This window comes from Mixophyes fleayi, chromosome 1, assembly GCF_038048845.1.
Source record: "Mixophyes fleayi isolate aMixFle1 chromosome 1, aMixFle1.hap1, whole genome shotgun sequence".
Classification (NCBI taxonomy): Eukaryota; Metazoa; Chordata; class Amphibia; order Anura; family Limnodynastidae; genus Mixophyes; species Mixophyes fleayi.
In genome coordinates, this window is record NC_134402.1 from 15,682,762 (window position 1) to 15,706,045 (window position 23,284).

The window sequence follows — 23,284 nt, forward strand, 5'->3', positions numbered from 1 at the left end:
TTGTTAATTATTTTTGTTAATTAATTTTCTGGAGGTTCCTAAAGGTTCAACGCAGACAAATACACACACAGAGCGGACAATGTTCCCTCCAAGCCATAGGGGAAACAGGTCTTTGCAGTCAGGTCTCCACCCTAAAAGGCCAAAATAACAATATGCAAGATTTTCCCCGAGAGAGTTCCATCGTTTCCAGATCGCTTGTCGTGCATCCAATACTGAAACTCTGAGGCGTCAGACAGAAGGGCACGATGACCCGTTCTCTGGACGACTGACATCTTGTGGTTCTGTTTGCAAGGTAGAACGTTTACACTATTAAAAATTATTTTCTGTAAGGTTAACTGCAATAGGACATTAGCTGGATAAACGGGTCACTGATCTGAGCCTTCAATGCACTGTGGACAAAGAGGCTTCTTTGCCACAAACCGATAAAAACCCAGCTAGTCTGCAGGAGCAGACAGGGTTAAATTCCCTCTGGGTACTTCTTCAAGCACACACACACACACACACACACACACACACACACAGGTATACCACATGGGTGTAGTATTTGGTTTGTTGTGTTTCGTTTGTAGTGCTGGGGTGGATCGCTTGTATTTGTGGGCGGGGCCACCAATGCCAGTTAGTGGCCGGCTAGTAGTGAGGGAACTACTGTCTAGCCAGATGTAGGGTTGTGGAAGAATTGTGAGGCTTTACTGGATATGTCTGCTGTACCCACCGCTGAAACTGTTTAAGCCATCCTGACAACTGCCAATAAACAGTGAAATGATTCAGTCAAGCTGTGCGAGACTCCAGTGAATACAGTGCTTTATCACAGTACACAAAGCAAAAAAATCTGTTTGCTCGGATGATCCAGAAGGTTTTGAATGAGGCCCTTTAGGATGGAGTTCTCACTATAATGCACTTTTAAAGTCGCTTAGTTTAGAGGGTACATAGGTGCCAGCTGCCAAATTACCCGTCAGAGACCAGCGAGTGGTGGATGTGAACGTACGGACATGATGGCACGATGCCCATTTCAGGACATTCTTATACATGGTGGCACATACACAGCTGACATACAATGCCCTTAATGTCACGAAAGTGTGAATACAGACACCCACCTGTAGTGCTCTGCGGCCCTTCTAGATTAACGTTGACAAAGAAGCGGATGCTCTCCCCGGACACGATGGAGGAATGCACTGTATCAAACAGTTCCTCGCCTCCACCCCCTTCCTCTTCTTTGGGGTCGCAGCCATCGTCTGTATCACACTTAAGGTAACCTGGAAACAGAGCAAAGATATTAGATGGGAGGTGGTGGTCCGGAAGCGTATCATACAACCATTATTTCATTAATATCCCAACTTTATAACACCAGCTTCAAACACAGGCCAAGGCGGGAACTACAGCGAGGTGGTGTTGTACAGAGGGGACACGTAACAGAATGAATACAACTTAATACACGTTTTGCCGCGAATATGCCAGGTGTTAAGCAAGAGTTGTGCTATAAAGTGGTGACATAAAAGGGGGCGCACTTTATATTCAAAATTAAGTATTAAATATTGAGTTAAGAAAAACCCACTCTTGGACATTAATACCAACAATAACAGGCTACATAACATAGCTGAAATAACTGTAATGTCTAAATATAAAATGACTGCGCTGCTTATAACACATTCCCAATGGTGAAGAACACAGGAGAGTTACCAAGTTCCAATGTAGGACCCGATCTCTGTGACATTGTGCTATCAGATAAAGTTCAGGGCACCAGGAATAACGTCCCAATGAATAATGGTATCAGCGTGTGGAGAAACACATTCAGAAATACATACTTTTACTGTTCACCCTAGAGTAAGTTTATATAATAAGTAGAAAATTAAGGTGCAGGCATTGTCATTGTATATATCCACCACACATCTTCTCCAGAGATCCAAAATTCAAGCCAAGCGTCAATGGAGGAAAGCTTGATCCAACGCAGACTTCATTCACTACAAAATCATTCTTCTTATCCTAGCAAACCTACTTTATGTCTCTAATAACCAACCAGTTGATCAACCACCATCGACTCTTTATCACACACATCTTCTTCCCTTCCCACCACCGTCCCTTCTTCCCTCACCGCTTATGACTTCACCGTCTATTTCAAAGGCTAAATCAACAGAATCAGTCAAGAAAATTCCTCTCACCTGTCAAACACCCAACCTTTCCTCCACCCATCTTCAGTTCAGACTCTCCAATTACGAGGGTGGAGATCCACACGCTCTTTTCTTCCTTTTCCCTCTCAATTTGTCCCCTTGACCACGATTCCTCACAACTTCTCTCCTTCCTCCCTGTCCTCCCCAATCTGTCGCTCTCCACTGGCTCTTCCACTTCTGTCTTCAAACGTGCACTGATCTCTCCTATATTCAAAAAAACCATCTCTCTAGCTACTGCCTATTGCTCTCCTCCCCAATGCTTCCAATCTACTTGAGCGGCTTGTGTATGACCACCTGACACTTCCTGTCCTTAACTTCCTTCTCCACCCTTTCCAAAAAGTGACCAAGGATCTACTCACAAATAAGTTGAAGGGTAACATCTTCCTACTTATCCTCTTTGACCTCCCCCTGCTGCTTTCAATACAGTCAACCACCCTCTCCTCCAGAACACCATTCACTCTCTTGGATTTTCTTCTTTACCTGATGTTGTCCCTCAAGGCTCTGTACTAAGTCCTCTGCTTTTCTCTCTTTATATCTGCTCTCTGAAACTAACACTTCATTAGTTCTACTACCATCTCTATGCAGATGACACCGCACCTCAACACTATAGCCAATTCCAACGCCACCCGATACTACTCCCTCTGCATGGTCTACTAATTCCCGTCCCAAGCTCTACGCAGAGTCCCATTAGTTCCTTTTATCTCATCATTGCCCTCTTCCTCTAGACTGTAAGCCCACTGTACCCACATCTACAACTTATTTTTCAACCTCACGAATACGTCTTTTTATGTACGATTTGTATGATTTAACATTCAGACTGTCCGACACTGTACAATTTTGTGGTGTCTTACAAATAAACAATGAGGATAATATATAAAAATTACCACCTGCTCCTAAGATTAATACACATTTTACCCTCCAGGACAGCAAGGTAAAATACCTAATTATCTTTAGCCCTATGTCTGTCAGTCAAGACAAATACAGAACCAGGTTAGATATATTAGCAACATTATCCCCCAATAGGTCAACTGTAGACTATATAAAGAAAGAAAAAGTCAAGATACCCTCAAGTAATATGAATTATTCCTGATGAGAACAATCCAGGATTAGACACTGGAGTTCATAGCAGGAAACTGGACTTCATCAAATGTGTATTACGCCAACTGTCCAGCCCTAATGGGCAAAAGGCACACATTAAGATAGTTATTTTCTAACTCACAATTCACTGTAGTGATTATGAAATATCCCCACGGGTATTAATGAGTGTGTGCACGAATGTGTTCTCCAGTACAAAGACCACCACACACTGGCGGAGACAATGCACATCTCAAGCATTGCAGTGCTGTTGTGTTGTAAAGTGCAGAACTAACTAAACACAATTGTTGGTTCACTTCAGTGCATCAAGATAGGACTATCAGCAAGAGCCACACAAAACATTAATTCGTACATAGCTGCGATATCAGAGCGCTACGGAATATGTTGGCGCTATATAAATAAATGATGATGAGACAAGATACGGAAACAACTGATGTGAAGCCCTGGTCTATGTACAGTGGATGCAGCCATTTTTTGGGCTGATCCAATATTCATGAGCATGCAGCCTATCTTTTCATAGAAATGAAAAAAAATAGGCCATTTTTTGGGATGAGTGGCTAGTGATTAGCACTTCTGCCTTACAGCACTGGGGTCACGAGTTTAATTCCAGACATTGGCCTTACCTGTGAGGAGTTTGTATGTTCTCCCCGTGTTTGTGTGGGTTTCCTCCGAGTGCTCCGGTTTCCTCCCACACTCCAAAAACATACTGGTAGGTTAATTGACTGCTAACTAATTGACCCTAGTCTGTGTGTGTTTGTGTGTCTGTCTGTGTGTATGTTAGGGAATTTAGACTGCAGGGACTGATGTGAGTGAGTTCTCTGTACAGCGCTGTGGAATCAGTGGCGCTATATAAATAAATGGTGGTGATGATGATTCAAAACAATTCTGTAGGAGATAGTTTCAGCCCCAAAAAATGGCTTTCTAGGTTTTTGTTCTCTTGCTCCGATTACTACCAAAAATCTCTTATCCACCCGCTCACTGACACCCCCTCTCTATCCCACTTCCACCTCCTCTTTCAGGATACACACATACTCTAGTCTGTGGTCTGCCGTCATTACTGTGATATGTATAATTGTGTTCAGCAAAGAGCCCTTATTGGGGAATACCGTGGAGTCTTCTAACGAGACCGGGTGTTAGGCGATCAAAGGAGCTGGTACGTATTTAATATGGATAAAACATAGAAAGGATAGACAAGTAGGCCAAATATGGCCTGAAAATATTGCAAAGTGAGAGATGTGAGGACGTTGAAAGTGCTCAGGAAGGAAAAGTGTCAGCGTGGGAGGTATTCCCAGCTGTAGGCTCCCTGCGTGAAGCATGAGGTTTGCATATGGCACAGAACTGCATCTATTTCAATTTATTAGTGAAATATATTTTCATATTCTTCAACTCGCTCATTAACCCCATAGCATCGGTCATAGTAGATTAACCTTCTCTAGAAGCACTGGCAGGCAGCGATGCAGAACCAAGCATGGTTTTATTCACTGTGATTTAAACGTAAAGCTTGTCCATGTACAGTTATATCCTTGTGAGGCATTAATACGACAATCACATTTAATTCATAGAGAAAAGAAAAAAAAAAGAATCCAACCATGTGCCCGTTTTAGTCTGCTATTGTCCATCTTCAAGGCTCACCATTGGTTAATACAGGCTGCGGTTGGCCTACTGTAATACATGTACGATAGGACAGCATATAATGTGTACACAGACTGCTTAACAAGTAGACCAAACTAATGTACTGTAAAATAAACTGGGCAGAAAGTAAGAACCGAACGAGATATATGGTGCCACAAAATTAGAGGTGTACATAAAGACAGTGCCACGATGATCAATGTAATGGATCAGCATTATCCTAAATGGCCAATGTGCTAATTGGATTATATTAGTAGTTTGTCAGAATGGACATATTCCTGTCACTACACTTACCAGTTAAGTACGGCTTCTTAAAAAGAAGAAGAAGAAAAAAATTGAACAATAATGAACACAACAGAAACTAAACGCACAATTAACAAATGATCACTTATGGTCACGGGTAAGTGACCACAATCTTAGGGGGACGAAAGAAAATAAAAATAAATAATGTTCTTTTAGGAAGAATCTCCAGTGCGTAAAACATTTTAACCAACGTCAAGAGGATTCAAAGCTGGGTATGGACTTTTCTGCACAGACATTTAGCAGCACATGCTGTAGTACTTATATGCTGGAGTCTATATTGAGACAAGAGCGCAGGTTGATCGGTATACGGTCTAGTACACTCGCAGTCCTGTAAAAGCCCTGACTGTGCTGGGTCTCCTATTCCGGCCACAGGGTCTTTGATGGATTTACAGCTGTAGCCCTGATTTAGAAACAAGGACTTTATACCTTTGGGTAGCACAGCGGTTTTACTGCTGGCCGCAGAGCTGGGTTCATGGGTTTGTAGGTTCTCTCCGTGTTTAGGTGGGTTTACTCTAGGTGTTCCGGATTCCTCCCACAGTGCAGAAACATGCTGGTCGGTTAATGGGCTGCTGACATAATGGACTTCTGTGTGTGTAGTAGGTGATTTAGATTGTAAGCTCCAATGGGGCAGGAACTGATGATATCATATACTCTGTACAGTGCTGTGCAACAGGATTCACACCAAGGGTAGACACTTAGGTGTGACATTTAGAAGTGGCTGTATGGAAAATGTAAGTACAATGGAATACTAGATACCAGTCCAATTCCACCACTGATTGTTTATTATCAACTATTTATATAATACCAATGTACTTGTTACAATGCACTCTAAGCAATCGATCAAATATTACACAGGCATTTTTCAAAGCAATAAATGAAAAAAAACAACAACGTGTTTTCTCCCAGGAGCAGGACTGTGTCGCTGTCAGGTATACGGCTCTCTGCACAACGCCGTACTTGGAGAAAAGCCACAGCGGACTTTATGGAATGAAAAGATAAACAACACAAACAGCTGTGGTGCTGATAAAATGCCTCCAAAACTGTTGCCTTGTCAGTGCAATAAATAAAAAGGAAAAACATTTTTTTTATACAGTTTGTTTTCATGGCCGTCTAACAGCTATCCTGCACCTAGTCTGTCTCGTTAACTATTTTTATGGCGAGGGGGGGGGGGGGGGGGGAGGAATTAAAACGGATACCTCACATAAACAAATAAATAAAATAAACTCACAACTGATCTATCTCTGTTAAAAATATATAAAAAAAAAAAAGTGTCAGTGACCAGCACCGGGTTGTGTGGTCGTTAGCTTAAGGAAGAACGTGCGCTACAACTGTTTGCAATCCCCAAGTTTGTGTGTTCAGTTGTAATAAACAAATTGTATTTTTGTTAAAACAAGCGACTGTCAAAAGATACTCGGTGACGAAGGGAGGAAGTCACTGGTTTTACGTCACAATGTGCTTATTGCTGCAGGACGCTCATGGTAATTGAACTCACAGAAGATGGGATTGTCCAAGACATTGGTGCTCAACGTTTTTGGTTTTAGCTAGCGCCCCACAAGTTGATTAACCAAGAACTGCAGGGGGTAAATGCATTAAGCTGCGCTTTTTCAAATCTCCCGATATTCCGTGACTTTGCAGGGCAAATTTAAAATCGGCAAGTTTTGCCTTTCAAGACATTGGGATTTTAAAATTGACCTGCAAAGTTGCCGAATATCAGCGATTTGCAAAAAAGATACATTTACCCCCAGGCGTCAGTTTGACATTTTTTGGAGACCCAAAAAAGGGGACCACCACCAAAAGACGACTCCAGGACCCCACTTAGAGTCCCTTCCCACTGGTTGTGCACATCTGGTCCAGGTAACCAAGTCCACCATCTGTTAAAATTTCTATCTCCTCCACCAGTGTTCTACCTGTGGAAGCTGAGGTGTAGCATAATCAAGGAGAATCTGACTAGTAAGACTAGCACGGAGAAGGTACTGTGGTCACCTAAATGAGAGATGAGCTGCCTAGCACCTGAGTATCCATCTCCGGGGTACAGATAAGGACTAATCCTGGAGTAGAGCCCATTGCCTCCTGTATAGGAGAGTCCCACAATCTTTAACACACAATGCTCAATTCCCCATAATTCATATTCACAACGCTCCCAAATTAGCAGGAAAAGGAGAACTTGGTTCCTATAACTGGCTGACTTTATTTGGAAAACAAAAAGGAAACTGGGGTGGACTTTATAGCCCACGCAAACTTCACGATAAACAGGTGTCTCTGCTTTTTACTTCCAAGTTATGGGACCCCACTATGCGGAGTGGAGGACTACAGAGAAAATGGTCATTCCCTTTAGAGGTCCTTACTAAACTATACTGGTGTAGGGCAGTTTGGGGGAGGGTACATGGTGGTAAAGGCCCACCCAATCATTTACCCTGGGGACTTCTATGTGTTACCCTACTTGTAGATTATATTTTTCTTATGGTTTAAATCAGGCACTTGCTGTGGTTTTATAGAAACAAATCCTCCTGTATATTCCTGGAGGCAATTCCCTAAGAATCTACATCGACACTAAAAATGGAAAATTAGCCACACATTCACCCCAATATATTCACGTGGGTAGTAATCTGCCAACGAGCTTCCATACCATACAAAAGGTGTTTATAGCCAGATCAATACATTTTAGCCACAATGGACATGAAACTAATATTATGGTAGTCAGCGTTTCGGCCAATGATTTGATCTGGAATTGTGCTGGTCCCGAAAACCAAGTAAGAATATGACTAGCAACATCCCTAAAATCATCCTATTAAAACAGGTAACATTAAACTAATAACCATATCCAAAACATAAATACTGCATAAGACAAGGTATATAAATTAGTAAGAAGTAACCAATGTCCCAATAACTAGAGGTCTACATATGCTCGTCTAGCAGAGTCGCAGCTTCTTCTGATGTCCTAGGAAACATTGGTGTAACATTCCACACTGGATTACAGTGACAATTCATCATCTCTATATTTATATAGCGCCACTAATTCCGCAGCGCTGTACAGAGAACTCACTCACATCAGTCCCTGCCCCATTGGAGCTTACAGTCTAAATCCCCCAACATACACACAGACACAGATCGAGAGAGAATAAGGAGAATTTAATAGCAGCTAATTAACCTACTAGTACGTTTTTGGAGTGTGGGAGGAAACCGGAGCACCCGGAGGAAACCCACGCAAGCACGGGGAGAACATGCAAACTCCACACAGATAAGGCCATGGTTGGGAATCCAACTCATGACCCCAGTGCTGTGAGGCAGAAGTGCTAACCACTAAGCCACCGTACTGCTTCCTGACTGCATAATACTGTACGTCCTCGATCCATCATCACTTCCCTGGCATTAGTTCAGCTGTATCTAATATATGCTGTGGATAGGAGCGCAGGGATCTGAGTGACAGGTCTGTAGGACCAGGCAGGTCAGCGATGCAGGAAAGATCTCTCCACATGCTGAATACAGAAACAGTGAACTTGTCCCTTTACATTTCTTTCTCCCTGGGAGCATATATAATGTGAGATGGGAAGTCCTCTTCTGACACACGTTCTCTATGCAATAAGCTGCAGGGTATCAACAGCTAGGATCCGCACTGAAATCTGACACGGATGTGGAGAAGAAGAGTTACATTCCACAGGGCGTATAACGTGAACTGAAATGTCACCTGCTTTATCTACCTATCAATCACTGCCAGGATGTGTGTGTTTTAGGGGGGGGGGGGGAGGGGAAGAGACAGAATTTTTTTTTTTACATTTTGAAGATCAAAAGACAACCTATGCAATAATGTTCAACAACAATAAAACCACTGACGGGTGAAGTGAACAACATTGATTATCTTGTTACAACGGCACCTGTCAAGGGGTGGGATATATTAGGCAGCAAGTGAACAGTCAGTTCTTGAAATTGATGTGTTGGAAGCAGGAAAAATGGACAAGTGTAAGGATCTGAGTGACTTTGATAAGGGCTAAATTGTGATAGCTAGATGACTGGCAGGTGTTGTGGGGTGTTCCCAATGTGCAGTAGTTAGTACCTACCAATAGTGGTCCAAGGAAGGACAACCAGCAACAGGGCAGTGGCGGATTCAGGGGGGGGGGGGGGGGGGGGGGCGATCGGGGCATTCGCCCCCCCTTGCAGCAAAAAGCTAGGTCCCAGCCGCCGATTAAAACGGGAGGGGCGGGGCTAAGCGCGAGCGGGGGGCGGGGATAAATGTGGGCCAGCCAATCAGAGTGGTCCCAGCCGGCGACCTCAACGGGAGGGGGCGGGGCCAATCGCGGGCGAAAGGCGGGGTTAACGCAGGCCAGCCAATCAGAGCAAAGGAGCGGCGTGATTATGCAAAATCCCCCCCCCCCTAAACATAAAGTCTAGATCCGCCCCTGCAACAGGGTCATGGGCGCCTAGAGTTCATTGATGTGTGTGGGGAGCGAAGGCTAGATCGTCTGGTCCAATCCCACAGAAGACCTACTGAGCATAAATTGCTGAAAAAGTTAATGCTGGCTATGAGAAGTGTCAAAACACACCTACGTATGGGACTGCGTAGCCGGTCAGAGTGCCCATGCTGACCCCTGTCTACCGCCGAAATCGCCTACAACAGGTATGTGAGAGCCAGAACTGGACCATGGAGAAATGGATAAGAGAGGCCTGGTCTGATGAATCATGATTTCTTTCACTTTATGTGGATGGCAGAGCGCGTGTGCAACATGTACCCGGGGAAGAGATGGCACCAGGATGCACTATTGGAAGAAGGCAATCCGGCAGAGGTAGTGGATTGCTCTGGGCAATGTTCTGCTGGAAAACCTTCAGTTCTTGCATTCATGTGGATGTTACTATGACACGTACCACCTACCTCAGCATTGTTGCAGACCAAGTACACTCCTTCATGGCAACATTATTCCCTGATGTCAGTGACCTCTTTCAGCAGCATAATGCGCCCGGCCACACTGCAAAAATTATTCAGGAATGGTTTGAGGAACATGACAGAGTTCAAGGTGTTGACTTGGCCTCCAAATTCCCCAGATCTCAGTCCAATCGAGCATCTGTGAGATGTGCTGGAAAATCAAGGCTGAGCCTTGGAGGCCTCCACCTTCCAACTTACAGAAAGTAAAGGATCTGCTGCTAACATCTTAGTGCCAGATACCACAGGACACCTTCACAGGTCTTGAAGAGTCCATGCCTCAACGGGTCAGTGCTGTTTCACTCCTGGTAACAGAAACACCATAGCAGAGCTGAAGAGATAGCTCACACTTTACGCACACACTTGTTATAAACCTGTACCCTCTGCAATCAGCCATAATAGGTCCTCAGAGCCTCTCTGCTGAGTCCTTCAATAGACCGACGTGCCCAAGCGTTTGAGAAACACAACCTGCGTTCTCAACAATCGCAGGTTTATCTGAAATAGCTTTGTCATTTCAGAAACGTTTATAAATCCTACCAGCGCTTCTGTCCATGAAATTTCAGCTCTAATCAGCCCTTGGTAAGAGTTTAAATAACAAGCGACAAAGGACGCAAGAGAACCAGTGTCACACTTTAAGGTGGCCTGGACAAGGCACCAGATACAATGGTATAACCGCTCAGCGGCCTTTATCTTGCTAGACTGCACTTAGCTGAACGTGAGAAGTCTGCTCCAGAGCAGCTCCGGGGCTACGTCATAGCACTCTGCTGTCATTGCCAAAACCGGTCCAGCAACTTCTCTCTGGGGCTCAGAGTTCTGCAGAGCTGAATATGTGAGATATAAGACAACACAGATCACCTGCATCATCACTCAGTGACTTACACCCCCCCCCCACCAGCTGGGAGAGTGTGGTGTAGTGTGTCCCGGCAGGGGAGAGAGCACAGGGAGACACCAGGGTGGGAGGGGGGAGACTGTACTTTAAGTGCTGTTAAAAATAATGACAGTGCTGTCAAACACCCAAGTAGTACAGCCTCTCCTAGCCAGAGCCTGGTGTAAGTAGAAAGCAGAGTGGCTGCTATCCTGGACAACAGAGAAACGTGTCGCATTGTTGGGTGCACATTTTGCAAGCAGACTGAAAAGCAAAGTTTAAATAGGCTCCAAAGTGCTCTTAGCAGCCAGCACAATTCAGTAATAGATTTCTGTAGCTCCTAATAACGCTATTAACATATACCAAGCAGCTTTTTGGTACACCCCTTTTAGGGATTGTTATTGAATTACGAATAATATTAGTTGCATCATTATTGGAGCCATTTTTCGATACTTGCATCATTTTTTTTATTTGAAAACGCCAAGAGCTACATTTGCAAAACATATTTCAGCAGTTTAAGATATTTTAACATTCCACAACATACAGGTAAAAAGAACTCTTGTTAAATATATTTACATGCTGTGAGTAATAACACCCTCTAATAACACCCTTTTGTTTGTTTAAACTGTTTTCTGCTACTTTGAGATGTAAAAAGCTGTCCTAGCCCTTGAAACGGTCAGGTACTTATGGAAGGAAAAGGGGGGGCTCAAAGTAATAAACGGAAAGCAATGGTGGAAATTTCACTCTCTGTTGGATTGAAACAACAGTCATGGGAATGCAGCCAGTCAATGGACTAGGTACAGCGGTTCCCAAAGTGTGCGCCGCGGCTCCCTGGGGTGCCGCGGCGCTGTCACTGGAGTGCCGCGGCGCTGTCACTGGGGTGCCACGACCAGTCAGAGGAAAAAGAAAAAAACACTTACCAATCCGCGCGGCGCCGGGATCCAGCATCCTTCTCTCTCCTGCAGAGCGCCCGACAATCAGTGACAAGCTGCGGGAGAGAGGAGGATGCTGGGTCCTGGCGCCGCGCGGATTGGTAAGTTTTTTTCCTTTTTTTTTTCTTTTTCCTCTGGCTGGTCGCGGAGGAGGGGGGGCAATGTGGCGAAGGGGGGGGGGTCAGAGTAGCTAAGGGGGGGGGGGCAGAGTGGCGAAGGGGGGCAGAGTGGCGGCCAAGTGAGAGAGAATCATAGAGAAAGGGGCAGAGAGTGAGTGGCAGAGTGAGAGTGGGGCAAAGTGAGAGGGGGGGCATAGTGAGAAGGGGCAACAGGGACAGAGTGAAAGGGCAGAGTGAGAGGAGGCAGCGTGAGAGAGGGCAGAGTGAGAGGAGGCAGCGTGAGAGAGGGCAAAGGGGCAGCGTGAGAGGTGGCAGCGTGAAAGAGGGCAAAGGGGCAGCGTGAGATGAGGCAGCGTGAGAGAGGGCAAAGGGTCAGTGTGAGAGGAAGCAGCGTGAGAGAGGGCAGAGGGGCAGTGTGAGAGGAGGCAGCGTGAGAGAGGGCAGAGGGGCAGTGTGAGAGGAGGCAGCGTGAGAGAGGGCAGAGGGGCAGAGTGAGAGGAGGCAGCGTGAGAGAGGGCAGAGGGGCAGCGTGAGAGAGGGCAGAGTGAGAGGGCAGACGGGGCAGAGTGAGAGAGGGCAGAGTGAGAGGGCAGACGGGGCAGAGTGAGAGAGGGCAGAGTGAGAGGGCAGACGGGGCAGAGTGAGAGAGGGCAGAGTGAGAGGGCAGACGGGGCAGAGTGAGAGAGGGCAGAGTGAGAGGCAGAAGCGTGAGAGAGGGCAGAGGGGCAGAGTGAGATGAGGCAGCGTGAGAGAGGGCAGAGTGAGAGGGCAGACGGGGCAGAGTGAGAGGAGGCAGTGTGAGAGAGAGTAGCGGGGCAGAGTGAGAGGAGGCAGCGAGAGAGGGCAGACGGGGCAGCGTGAGAGAGGGCAGACGGGGCAGCGTGAGAGAGGGCAGACGGGGCAGCGTGAGAGAGGGCAGACGGGGCAGCGTGAGAGAGGGCAGACGGGGCAGCGTGAGAGAGGGCAGACGGGGCAGCGTGAGAGAGGGCAGACGGGGCGGAGATGAAGGAGGTCACAGTGTGAGTTAGTTGTCAATTATTCTAATGACAGAAATATAATTGAAAAAAATATATAAAAATATTTTTTCCTTGGATCTATGCGTATTATTTTTGCATACAACTAAATAAGCAATTCTGTCCTGACCTAAATACTTATTATGTTTTTTTGACCCAACTACTTCTAAAACAGGACTGCTCTGTAATTATTTTGGAGGGGTGCCTTGAAAAAATTATGGAGACTCTAAGGGTGCCGCGAACTGCAAAAGTTTGGGAACCACTGGACTAGGATTTAGTGACATCACAACACACCTCAAAAAAGTCTGCCTCCACGCCATGGGGAAATTTTAATAAATTGATCCTATTCCCTTTCCTTTTGGCCTGTAATATCAAAAAAATAACGATTTGGCTTGCTTTCAATTCTTCTACATTGGATGGAAGGTTACACAACACAGAAATCTGTTTGTGTCTTAAGCTGGGTACAAACCTATGCAATTATCACACAATTCATCACCGTTTAGTCAGATGTTGATCATGTTTTATCGTAAAACAAAATCACCACATCTGCTGATTTGGCTTTAAAAATTTCCTAAAACTCACGATAGACGATGGAACGCTGTGGGGCACATGTGGAAGTGTGTACGCACTCACGACCGGCAGTGAAGGCAGATATTTTATTTATTTAGCGCCACTGATTCCACAGCGCTGTACAGAGAACTCATTCACTTCAGTCCCTGCCCCATTGGAGAGGGGGGGAGGGGAGAGGGAGACTAGGGTCAATTTGATAGCAGCCAATTAACCTACCAGTATGTTTTCTGGAGTGTGGGAGGAAACCAGAGCACCCGGAGGAAACCCACGAAAACATGGGGAGAACATACAAACTCCACACAGATAAGGCCATGGTCGGGAATTGAACTCACGACCCCAGCGCTGTGAGGCAGAAGTGCTAACCACTGAGCCACCGTGCTGCCTGTCATGATCGTTTCAGCAGATGAAGATCACTGATCTGATGGCAAACTGTGGAGGTGTGTACACATGAATCGGCATGATCATCGGGACTTTCAGTCGTTGGTGACATCGTTACAGAAATTGCATCTGAAGCAAGATTGCATAGGTGTGTACCCAGCTTTACTGCTCGGATTACACAACAGACAAACACGGCTGGGACATCCCAGGGAAGTATTTGCATACCGTAGACTAAAATTAGACATGAATCCTGCACGAATGATGAAAAGGAGATCCACCTGTTTGCAGAGACACATGGGCTGTATAATAGGAAGTTATTAGGAGCAGTAGTAGCCTGTACTAGTACACAGGACACGTTTCAATGCGGTTACACCCACACGCAATCATAAGCTTGTTTACTCTTACACAGCAATTAGTGAGACGAATGCCCTTTGCTCTATTTAATAATCTCCCAATCAGAGTGTTGTGACCAGGAAAACAGCTTGTTTCTGTAATTGCCATTGATAGTTTTCCCACGGAGTTGTAAATATAGAAGAGGTAAAATAAAAATGGTGCCAGGGGGATGTATGTACGAATGAAGCTACCAGTGATCAGCTGAACAGAACAATATATCAACCACGTCTCATCTATCTAGTGTGACCAGACTACTACACTGTGAGGCTGGGAATTTTCATTTGCTGCATCACCTGCACCTCTAGAACAAGGGGCCAGTGCTCCGACATCACACAATTAAAATAAAAACAAAATAATGTTGACTGTGCTCAGGTCTAGGGGGGGGGGGGGGCATTAAAAAACAAAAACAAAAAAACATGGGGTGTCTATTATTTTTTTTATGCGTTTCTACCTACAAGTCCTCCTTTCCCATAGAATCACTAAGAATAAAATTTCAGAATAATGAAATAAATTTTCCGCATTGTGATATTAATGGTCAGATTTGTGGAGTTTAATAGCAGCAGAGATAGATTTGAATGCAGGAAACAATTCTCTTCCCTGACGACATATCGCGGTCTTACAGATCAACTACATAAAGGGTGAGAAATGCCGTCACATAAGCAGTTCAATGTTGCGGATAGAAAATCAGAGTGGAGAGGGCTGTATATCACATTGTATATATTTCGACAGCACGGGCTGCCACCACTGTGACTAGGGCATTTGTTAAAATATTTACCTTGCAGAATCTAAGTCTGCAAAACTTCGAGCCGGCTTAAGCAGCCTGCAGCTGTCCCGCCAAGGTAGATGACTGTTCTAGCTGGGGTTTGTAGTACCACAGCAGCTGACGGACCACAGGATGTCTCTCTTTCTCTGCCTTAAACTCAACTCTCCTTGTAAACTATGTGCTACAATGATAAACTGGGGGCAATAGAAGACATTTGTACCGGCGACATCTGCACATTACACAATAAAACATTTCACACGTGCAGTCTAGTCCTGGTTAAGAATAAGGAGACAGAACTGAATGAAATAAATAAATGCAACAAACACTACAAGAATTCCGATGTAAACAGCAAGAGGGAGAGATACAAGGAGAAGATAGAAACATGTGCGGCTTGCTGAGTAAGCAGTGACAGGATGACAAGAACACTCAGTAATGAAGCCCAGGCTCTGCATGAATGTAGTGCATCTCCTGTTTAATTCCCTGCCAGTCTCCTCATTCCAGTCGTGCAGTTCACCAGTTATCAAAAATGCAGCGAGTGGTCCACATGTGCAGATGGAGTAGGATTTAGTTCCACAGAGCACACAAGGCAGCATCTACAACCCATTCCTTTAGGGGGACCTGTAAACCTTCCAAAATGATTTTATTTTTATTCAATGTACGTACCGACTTTCGGGCTCCTTACAGTGAACCCGTCACTTATACACGGCAGCTAGTCCACAAAAAGGCTGCATTTCGCTTGTCAAGATATTACCTGGCAGGCAAACTGTGCGACCTGCTCACCCCGTTTAAATGTTAGATAACTAACAAATGTCATAAAATAAATGATTAAAGCCATGGATTTCACATTCATATTTAAAATATATTATCCCGATCAACAACAGCCTTTTTTTCATAACTAATGTATTTACATTTAACTAAGCATAGCTAGCAATATTCTGCAACAGATTGCCCAGTTAGAAGCACAGCCACATATCAGAGAGATCCGACAGAGGATGAATGACAGGCTTGCAAACTTGCTCTGCAAAAAAAGCACAGTGCCGTTTGGTGGATTCATACATGTGACACAAATGCCGCAGCAGAACAAATTACTGCAGTCTCGGCTTACGGACCTTTATCAGATGCTATGTGTCCATAACTAATGGGAAAATGATGCATCTTTCTTTCATATCGCAGACATCTGCTGAGTAAAAACTTTAAAAAAAAAAGCTAAAACACGTAAGCATAGCATGTCAGTTATGCTAGCCATGATATTACATGTCCTGGTGAATATACAAAAGTGTACAGAGCATTCTGTTAGCTAGAAGACAGCAAGTTTAACACCCTGAGCTTGTAGTAGAGAAAAAAAAGCTTGGATTTCGTAAAATAATCACCCATTATGTTCGGAGCTTTTTAGCCCAGGAATACAGGATTTCATATATAAGATAATGATCCATTGCAGGTTCACCGATCCTAGAAGTGTAGAACATTTACATCTCCGATGCTCTAAGAGCGCCTGTGTGAGTAAGATATAAGCCGCACAAAAACTCAATTTTTTCATTTTCTACAGTACTTCATAAGAAAGGCTGTCGTGGGCTTTGATCTCCGCTCATCTGATGGGTCTGGTGAAAGTCACGGCACTTATTTATAATTAGTCAAATGGTTAAAACATATCAAAATGACTTCAGTCAACTTCAAAAGACCGGCGGTCTACATTCATCTCCGTATCCAGACCATGCTGAAAGTTCCACAAACTTTACATGGAAAGAACACTCGGAAGATTGCTTAGAAGACGACACACTAAAATTGCAGAATAATTTCCAAATCAAAGCAGGTTCTTACACTACATAGTAACAACATTTACAAACAATAAACTACTTCATAAAAATTCAGGCTCTGAATACGGAGAACTAATTGGCCATAGTCAGCTACCCTCTTATAGACATGGCCTCTAACGCCAAGCTCTGCCAGTGTGTTCATTTTTGGCTGCAGTAGCTTCTACGGTGTAGCTGTAAAGACACAGAACTCATGGCGGTTGCATGTTGACAACAAGCACGCTCTCCGGCATTAAATTAGTGATAGAAAAATACTGGGTCACTTCAGGGCGATATAGACACTTGTGCTGAGCAGCAACGGTTTTAGGAGAAAGTGAATAAATCCTTTAGAATTACAATATTTTTCGGCCATATGACCTTTGTGTGGTTTTTATACCTATACGATGTGTATATAGAACAAATGGAGGAGACTTTTCACTTATTGTTAAAAATTCTGCTCCACCGACCACAAGAATCCTGTGCCTGCACCGATGGTACAGGAGCAGGAAACAGCGCGGCTCCAGCAGTATAGTTTATATGGGCTACATGGATCCAGCCCGACATCCCGTATTAAAAGAATTATAAATACCTGGCTGCAGACTTACCAGTCTCTTCAAAAAAGTATCCATTCCTGGACATCGCTGCCGGGGGGCTCTCTGCGGAAATGAGAAAAACACAGAATAAGTAGTTGTTTATTGCTTTACAAAATGCCATCACATTCTACAAATACTGGGGGGAAAGGAGAAAAAAAAACAAAAAAAAACTTTTTGTTTTATAGTTTTTAGCTGCCGGATGGAAACACAATGGGATACATCAGACTTTCCTGCTTCTTACCCTTTCTGACAGTTACCACCAAACCCCAGATAACCTCTGTGCCACAGCCCCCCCGCCGCCTGCCCTTTCTCTGCGCCACAGCCCCCAGTCTGCCCTTCCTTCCTCTGGGCCACAGCCCCCCCCGCCACCTGCCCTTCCTCTGCGTCACAGCCCCCCCGCCACCTGCCCTTCCTCTGCGCCACAGCCCCCAGTCTGCCCTTCCTTCCTCTGTGCCACAGCCCCCCCGCCACCTGCCCTTCCTCTGCGCCACAGCCCCCAGTCTGCCCTTCCTTCCTCTGTGCCACAGCCCCCCCGCCACCTGCCCTTCCTCTGCGCCACAGCCCCCAGTCTGCCCTTCCTTCCTCTGTGCCACAGCCCCCCCGCCACCTGCCCTTCCTCTGCGCCACAGCCCCCAGTCTGCCCTCCCTCCCACTGCGCCACAGCCCCCCATCTGCCCTCCCTCCCACTGCGCCACAGCCCCCCATCTGCCCTCCCTCCCACTGCGCCACAGCCCCCCCGCCGCCTGCCCTTCCTCTGCGCCACAGCCCCCAGTCTGCCCTTCCTCTGTGCCACAGCCCGCCGTCTGCCCTCCCTCCCACTGCGCCACAGCCCCCCATCTGCCCTCCCTCCCACTGCGCCACAGCCCCCCCCGCCGCCTGCCCTTCCTCTGCGCCACAGCCCCCAGTCTGCCCTTCCTCCCTCCCACTGCGCCACAGCCCCCCCCGCCGCCTGCCCTTCCTCTGCGCCACAGCCCCCAGTCTGCCCTTCCTCTGTGCCACAGCCCCCCCGCCCTTCCTTCCTCTGTGCCACAGCCCCACCGCCCTCCCTCCGACTGCGCCACAGCCCCCCTCCCCATCCTCCTTCTGCGCCACAGCCCCCCATCTGCCCTCCCTCCCACTGCACCACAGCCCCCCCGCCTGCCCTTCCCTCCTCTGTGCCACAGCCCCCCCCGCCTGCCCTTCCCTCCTCAACACAGTTCACACCTTCTATACCACAGTCGTCACTAACAACCCTCACTGCACAGCCATTCACTTGTTAACTAGCCAAATATCAATATGCATACATTAATGTAGAGGATATCTTCCTGCAACGGTAAAGAGCCTGCACGTGCCTCATTCCAGTGATTGGACCCAAGCAGACAGAATGCACTTTTTAAAATTTCCTTAAGGAACTCTCCCCCAACTCACTTGTTTGGAGAGACAAATAGTTTGTGCTTTAAAAAACAAAAACACATGTAACCCTTTAATGACCAATAAAGCAGTTCTGATGCAGGTCAGCAGCAGCCAGACCGCACACATTACTGTTACGGTAAAACCATAATGACTGGTTTTCTGTAAAGAGCAGGACTCTGCAGTGAATTATGAGCCAGGAATAGATAATCAAACGAAACTACAATCTCTGGCTTGGGAGACGAGCGATTCATTACGTGACCATCTGGGTCAACAGACTAAAATGCAAATCAGTCACCATCTATTGCCGACATCACACGGGAATAGCGTTAAAAAGGCACATTATGCAGATCTTTTGTCAACAGTTACTGTTTGGAAAAGCCCTGCAAATAATTTTTTCCGAGAGTGTTACAATCACGTGTCTGCAAGATGGCTCTCTTCCAGCGATTTCTCAGCTGAGTAAGCATAAGCAGTAGTCGTCGATTTCATTTACAGTATATTAGTAGGTGCAAAATAAAATAAAAAAAAATTAAAAGAAAGATAAATAGTATTTGTGCCAGAAATCTTCACAGTCCATGCTCCCACTCTAGAACTCCCCTTTAGAAAAGGGGGTACGTGGCACCTAGCGTAATGCCCAGAAGACAAAATGAGGCTGTCGCCCCAACATGAGGTACCTTTACACTGGATACAAAAACAGATCTACGGCTGATCTCAGGCAGAAAGCTTTCAAACAGAGTTGGGGCCATTATGACTGCTGAAATCTAAATTCTTACTAGGACAATGAGTAGTGCAAGGAAGTCACCTGTGCAATGCACCCTGGGAAGTTCTAATTATCCCAAAAAATCTGTTTCTAGAAGACCTCTGTCATCATAAAGAGTGCAAAATATTATCATTAAACAGATTATGGTAAAAATTTAGTATTTTGGAGGGCGGCTACAAATTAAATGTTGCAAATGAAAAATGGGGTAACAAGGTTTGGTTGGGTGTACACACGTGTGTGTGTGTGTGTGTGTGTGTGTGTGTGTGTGTGTCACACAAATTTATGTGTGACTAGGGGGCAGTGGGGGAATATTACGTGTTCAAGTTGCAATCCCTTGTAAAAATGAGATGTGTCCATATATTTTATAAATCACATATTACCTGTAAGATGATACATAGATTTGTTCTATTCTCCTTAGTGTTGTGATTCAAGCTATTATTATTATTATTATTATTATTGATTTAGTTGCCATGGTAATCACATGACACTCAGCAGCGTCACATGACACAGTGAGCAGCAATGGTTTGGAAGGTTTGGAAGCAAACCATGCAGTCACGTGACCACCGTGGAGCTCCGTGACTGGCCGGCTCAGACCAAGATCATGTGACGCTCTCCTTATAACAAGCAGAAACCAAAAGGTCCCCAGGAGAGAGAGCACTTTCGCAGCGGCAGCCATGTCAGATCTCCCCCCACTGAGTAATTTTGTGAGGGAAACACGGTTATATTTAAAAAGATTTGCAATGTGGAAGATGGGCTAAATATATTTTATCTGTTAAAGAAAATAAAAAAAAAATTTTTTTTTTAAATTTACATTTTTCCCCACAGTTGCACTGTTATCTATGTAAGAATTGCAGACATAAAAAAATGGGAATCCCCATCTTAACTAAATAACTTCTGTGGAATAAGTTACTGCTATAGTTAATTCACTGGATTGGGTCCAATTTGCATCGCTGTCTGCAGCGATTATATAGTGCAATGCTGGTATTTATCCAGTTTGCAGCTGGGAATTGCGTAGTGCGATGAAGGACGACCTTGGGGTACCGTAACTACGACATGTTCTCTCAACATCGGTATTTCTCCATTTTTCTGAATTTAAAATCCTCCTCCTTAATATACATTCACCCTATAAAGCAGCCAGTGAACATTAATAAATATTTAGAATAAATTCATATAGGTTATTAAAGAATAAAAAGGAAATTGTATTACATAGTTTGGTAATACTGAAAAAAAAAAAAAAAAAAGCAAGTACATTTTCAGGGACGTATTTTTTAAAACCAGGGGCCTGTCCTCAAAACCTCAAGTGCGGCTTGGCAACGAGTCTGTAAAACACATCTGCTAGTGTTACCAGATGGGAAAGCAGAGCTGTACACCACAGAAGTATAACAAACCTTTCAGGGTCAGCCTTAACGTAAAACTCCTGACTTTTTTTATTATTATTATTTAGATTATGTAATATTAAATAATGTTTTAATTTTCTAATTTTAAATCAGATATCGGCCACACTCTGCCCTTGTAGTCCCAGGTTGGTCTCTTGCAGATTTGAACTTGACTCTCATGTGATCTTTCCTTCGTCTGGCCTACTGTATTAAACAGCATAAGTCACTTATACACAGTGATGGCAGTCACCGTCCAAGACATTATGGACGCCACTGGTTTCCAGTAAGGACAAAAGTGCACGATCCTAAATATTGGTTCCCAACATTCGTCCGAGGAGCCGACTAACGACTATAAGTTGGGACATAGAGTCACAGTCTAGAACATGGATAAGGAGAGGATGATAAATAGAATACGTTAGTGAGGGATAGAGAAGAAAACTCCCACAATTAGTGAAAGTCGGGGAACAGTACAAGGAGGACCTAGATAGAAACGCACATATCAGCTAATGAGTTCTCTCAGCCAACAAATCTCAAACAGCATTTTAAAAACTATGTTTTTCGCGTACATATGCCGCAATCATCTCGCAGCCTATAAAAAGACACCATGTACCGGCTCACACCAGCAAATAGGACATTAGAGTGCCTATCAAGAGCCGACCTGTATACATGTATATGAAACGTGCCTGTCTTTCAGTACCGATGCAATGCCTTAACCACTTAATTATTCTTATCAAGAACATTATCACCCCCCCCCCTATTGTTTTACTACAATTTATTTGATGCATTTGGGGTGTTCTGATGTGCCCCCCCCCATTAGTCTGTTTAAGGGGATCAGCTGAGTTGCAACACGTAATAAAAGTTGCTATAGCTTCTCATACGTGACCACCTTCTGTCTGCTTCCAAAGTGGCTGTATGCACGTGTTAAGGATATAACAGTATGAACACACTCACACACACCCCCCCCCCCCCTCCCCAGCAGTTAAGGAGACAAATCAGAAGGGGGGAGACTTTGCAATGCAGAAAATAAATCAAGTTAGATATCGGAAATCTGAAGATAGTGTCATATAGAAGTGTGTTTGACCCCACAATCTAACTAGATCAGTATGACAGAAATCAGACATCACCACTCTGTGTTGAAGGGCCCTGAACTGAGCTACATACATAGTGCATGGTATTATATGTGCTGGGCACTAGGCTGGAGAGCAGGCATCGGGCTACATACATATTGCATGGTATTATATGTGCTGTGCACTAGGTTAGTATCATGGCATCTGGCTACATACATAGTGCATGGTATTATATGTGCTGGGCACTAGGCTGGAACGCAGGCCATCGGGCAACATACATGGTGCATGGTATTATATGTGCTGGGCATTAGGCTGGCAGTATTCTGATCCGGCTTTCATGCTTATGGCAGTGAGCTCATACATTTTATACAGTTCCATAGCTAGCGAGCTTAGAGGGCAGCGGAGGGCCATGTTTAACCATACGGTGTAAAAAAAGAAAAAAAAAAAAAAAAAAAAGGTGTAAAATAATATTTCAAGGACGCGGGCTGGGCTACATTGACAGGAGCCAGTGTGTCTCTAGCACATGGCTGCAGCAGTTTATACTGTCGCTATACATTCAAAAGCTCCAGGTAACTTTGTTGTATCTAACTTTGCAAACATGCTCTATTTGAAGATAAAGACTATTTAAACACTCCTCCAGCTCTCACTCAAACACTGGTTGTTTTTAAGGGGAAGCGGCCCAAACAGTTACAGGACACAAAAGCGAAATGATTTAGACAAAGCTGGCCGCATTCCTTCACGAGCCGCCCTTGTACTGTGTAGATTTATTAAATTCATATGCTTGAAGGCTTGTAATAAACCCAGCAGCAGACATTTATTCCTGGATTACTGATCGGAGGCTGTGCCCCCAAAAACAAAAACAAAACACACATTCCCCGGATGCTTCAAAGCTGGAAACAGATGAGGAGCCGGCGGCGTTTAATTAGAAAGACAACAGTCCGAGGATATGCACTCTTGTACACCGAGGAGCTAAAGAGTTTGCCTACTTCTCAATCCCTCCACCCTGCTAACTTCAGTCACAGAAAAACCTTTGGGGACAAATACAAATCTCCAGTTGCAATTAGAGACTTTTTTTGCAAAACATGGCAAGGTTAAAGGTCATGTACATGGTTCTACGGATGTGCTCATCATAAAAAAAAAAAAAATAGGAGTCACAAAAATCAGTATGGACA

The 23,284-nt window shown here is 44.9% G+C and overlaps 1 protein-coding gene across 5 annotated transcripts in view; it reads right to left on the minus strand.

Annotated features, from left to right (window-relative positions):
- Positions 1–23,284, minus strand: part of SLC4A11 (solute carrier family 4 member 11) — a 113,343-nt gene that overhangs the window by 51,793 nt on the left and 38,266 nt on the right. For all 5 annotated transcript variants that reach the window (XM_075189543.1, XM_075189538.1, XM_075189617.1 and 2 more), the window contains exons 2-3: positions 17,533–17,583; positions 1,095–1,253 (exon numbers count right to left, since the gene is read on the minus strand). In XM_075189543.1, the coding sequence (XP_075045644.1) occupies positions 1,095–1,253; positions 17,533–17,583 (210 nt within the window). The remainder of the gene's footprint in view (positions 1–1,094; positions 1,254–17,532; positions 17,584–23,284) is intronic.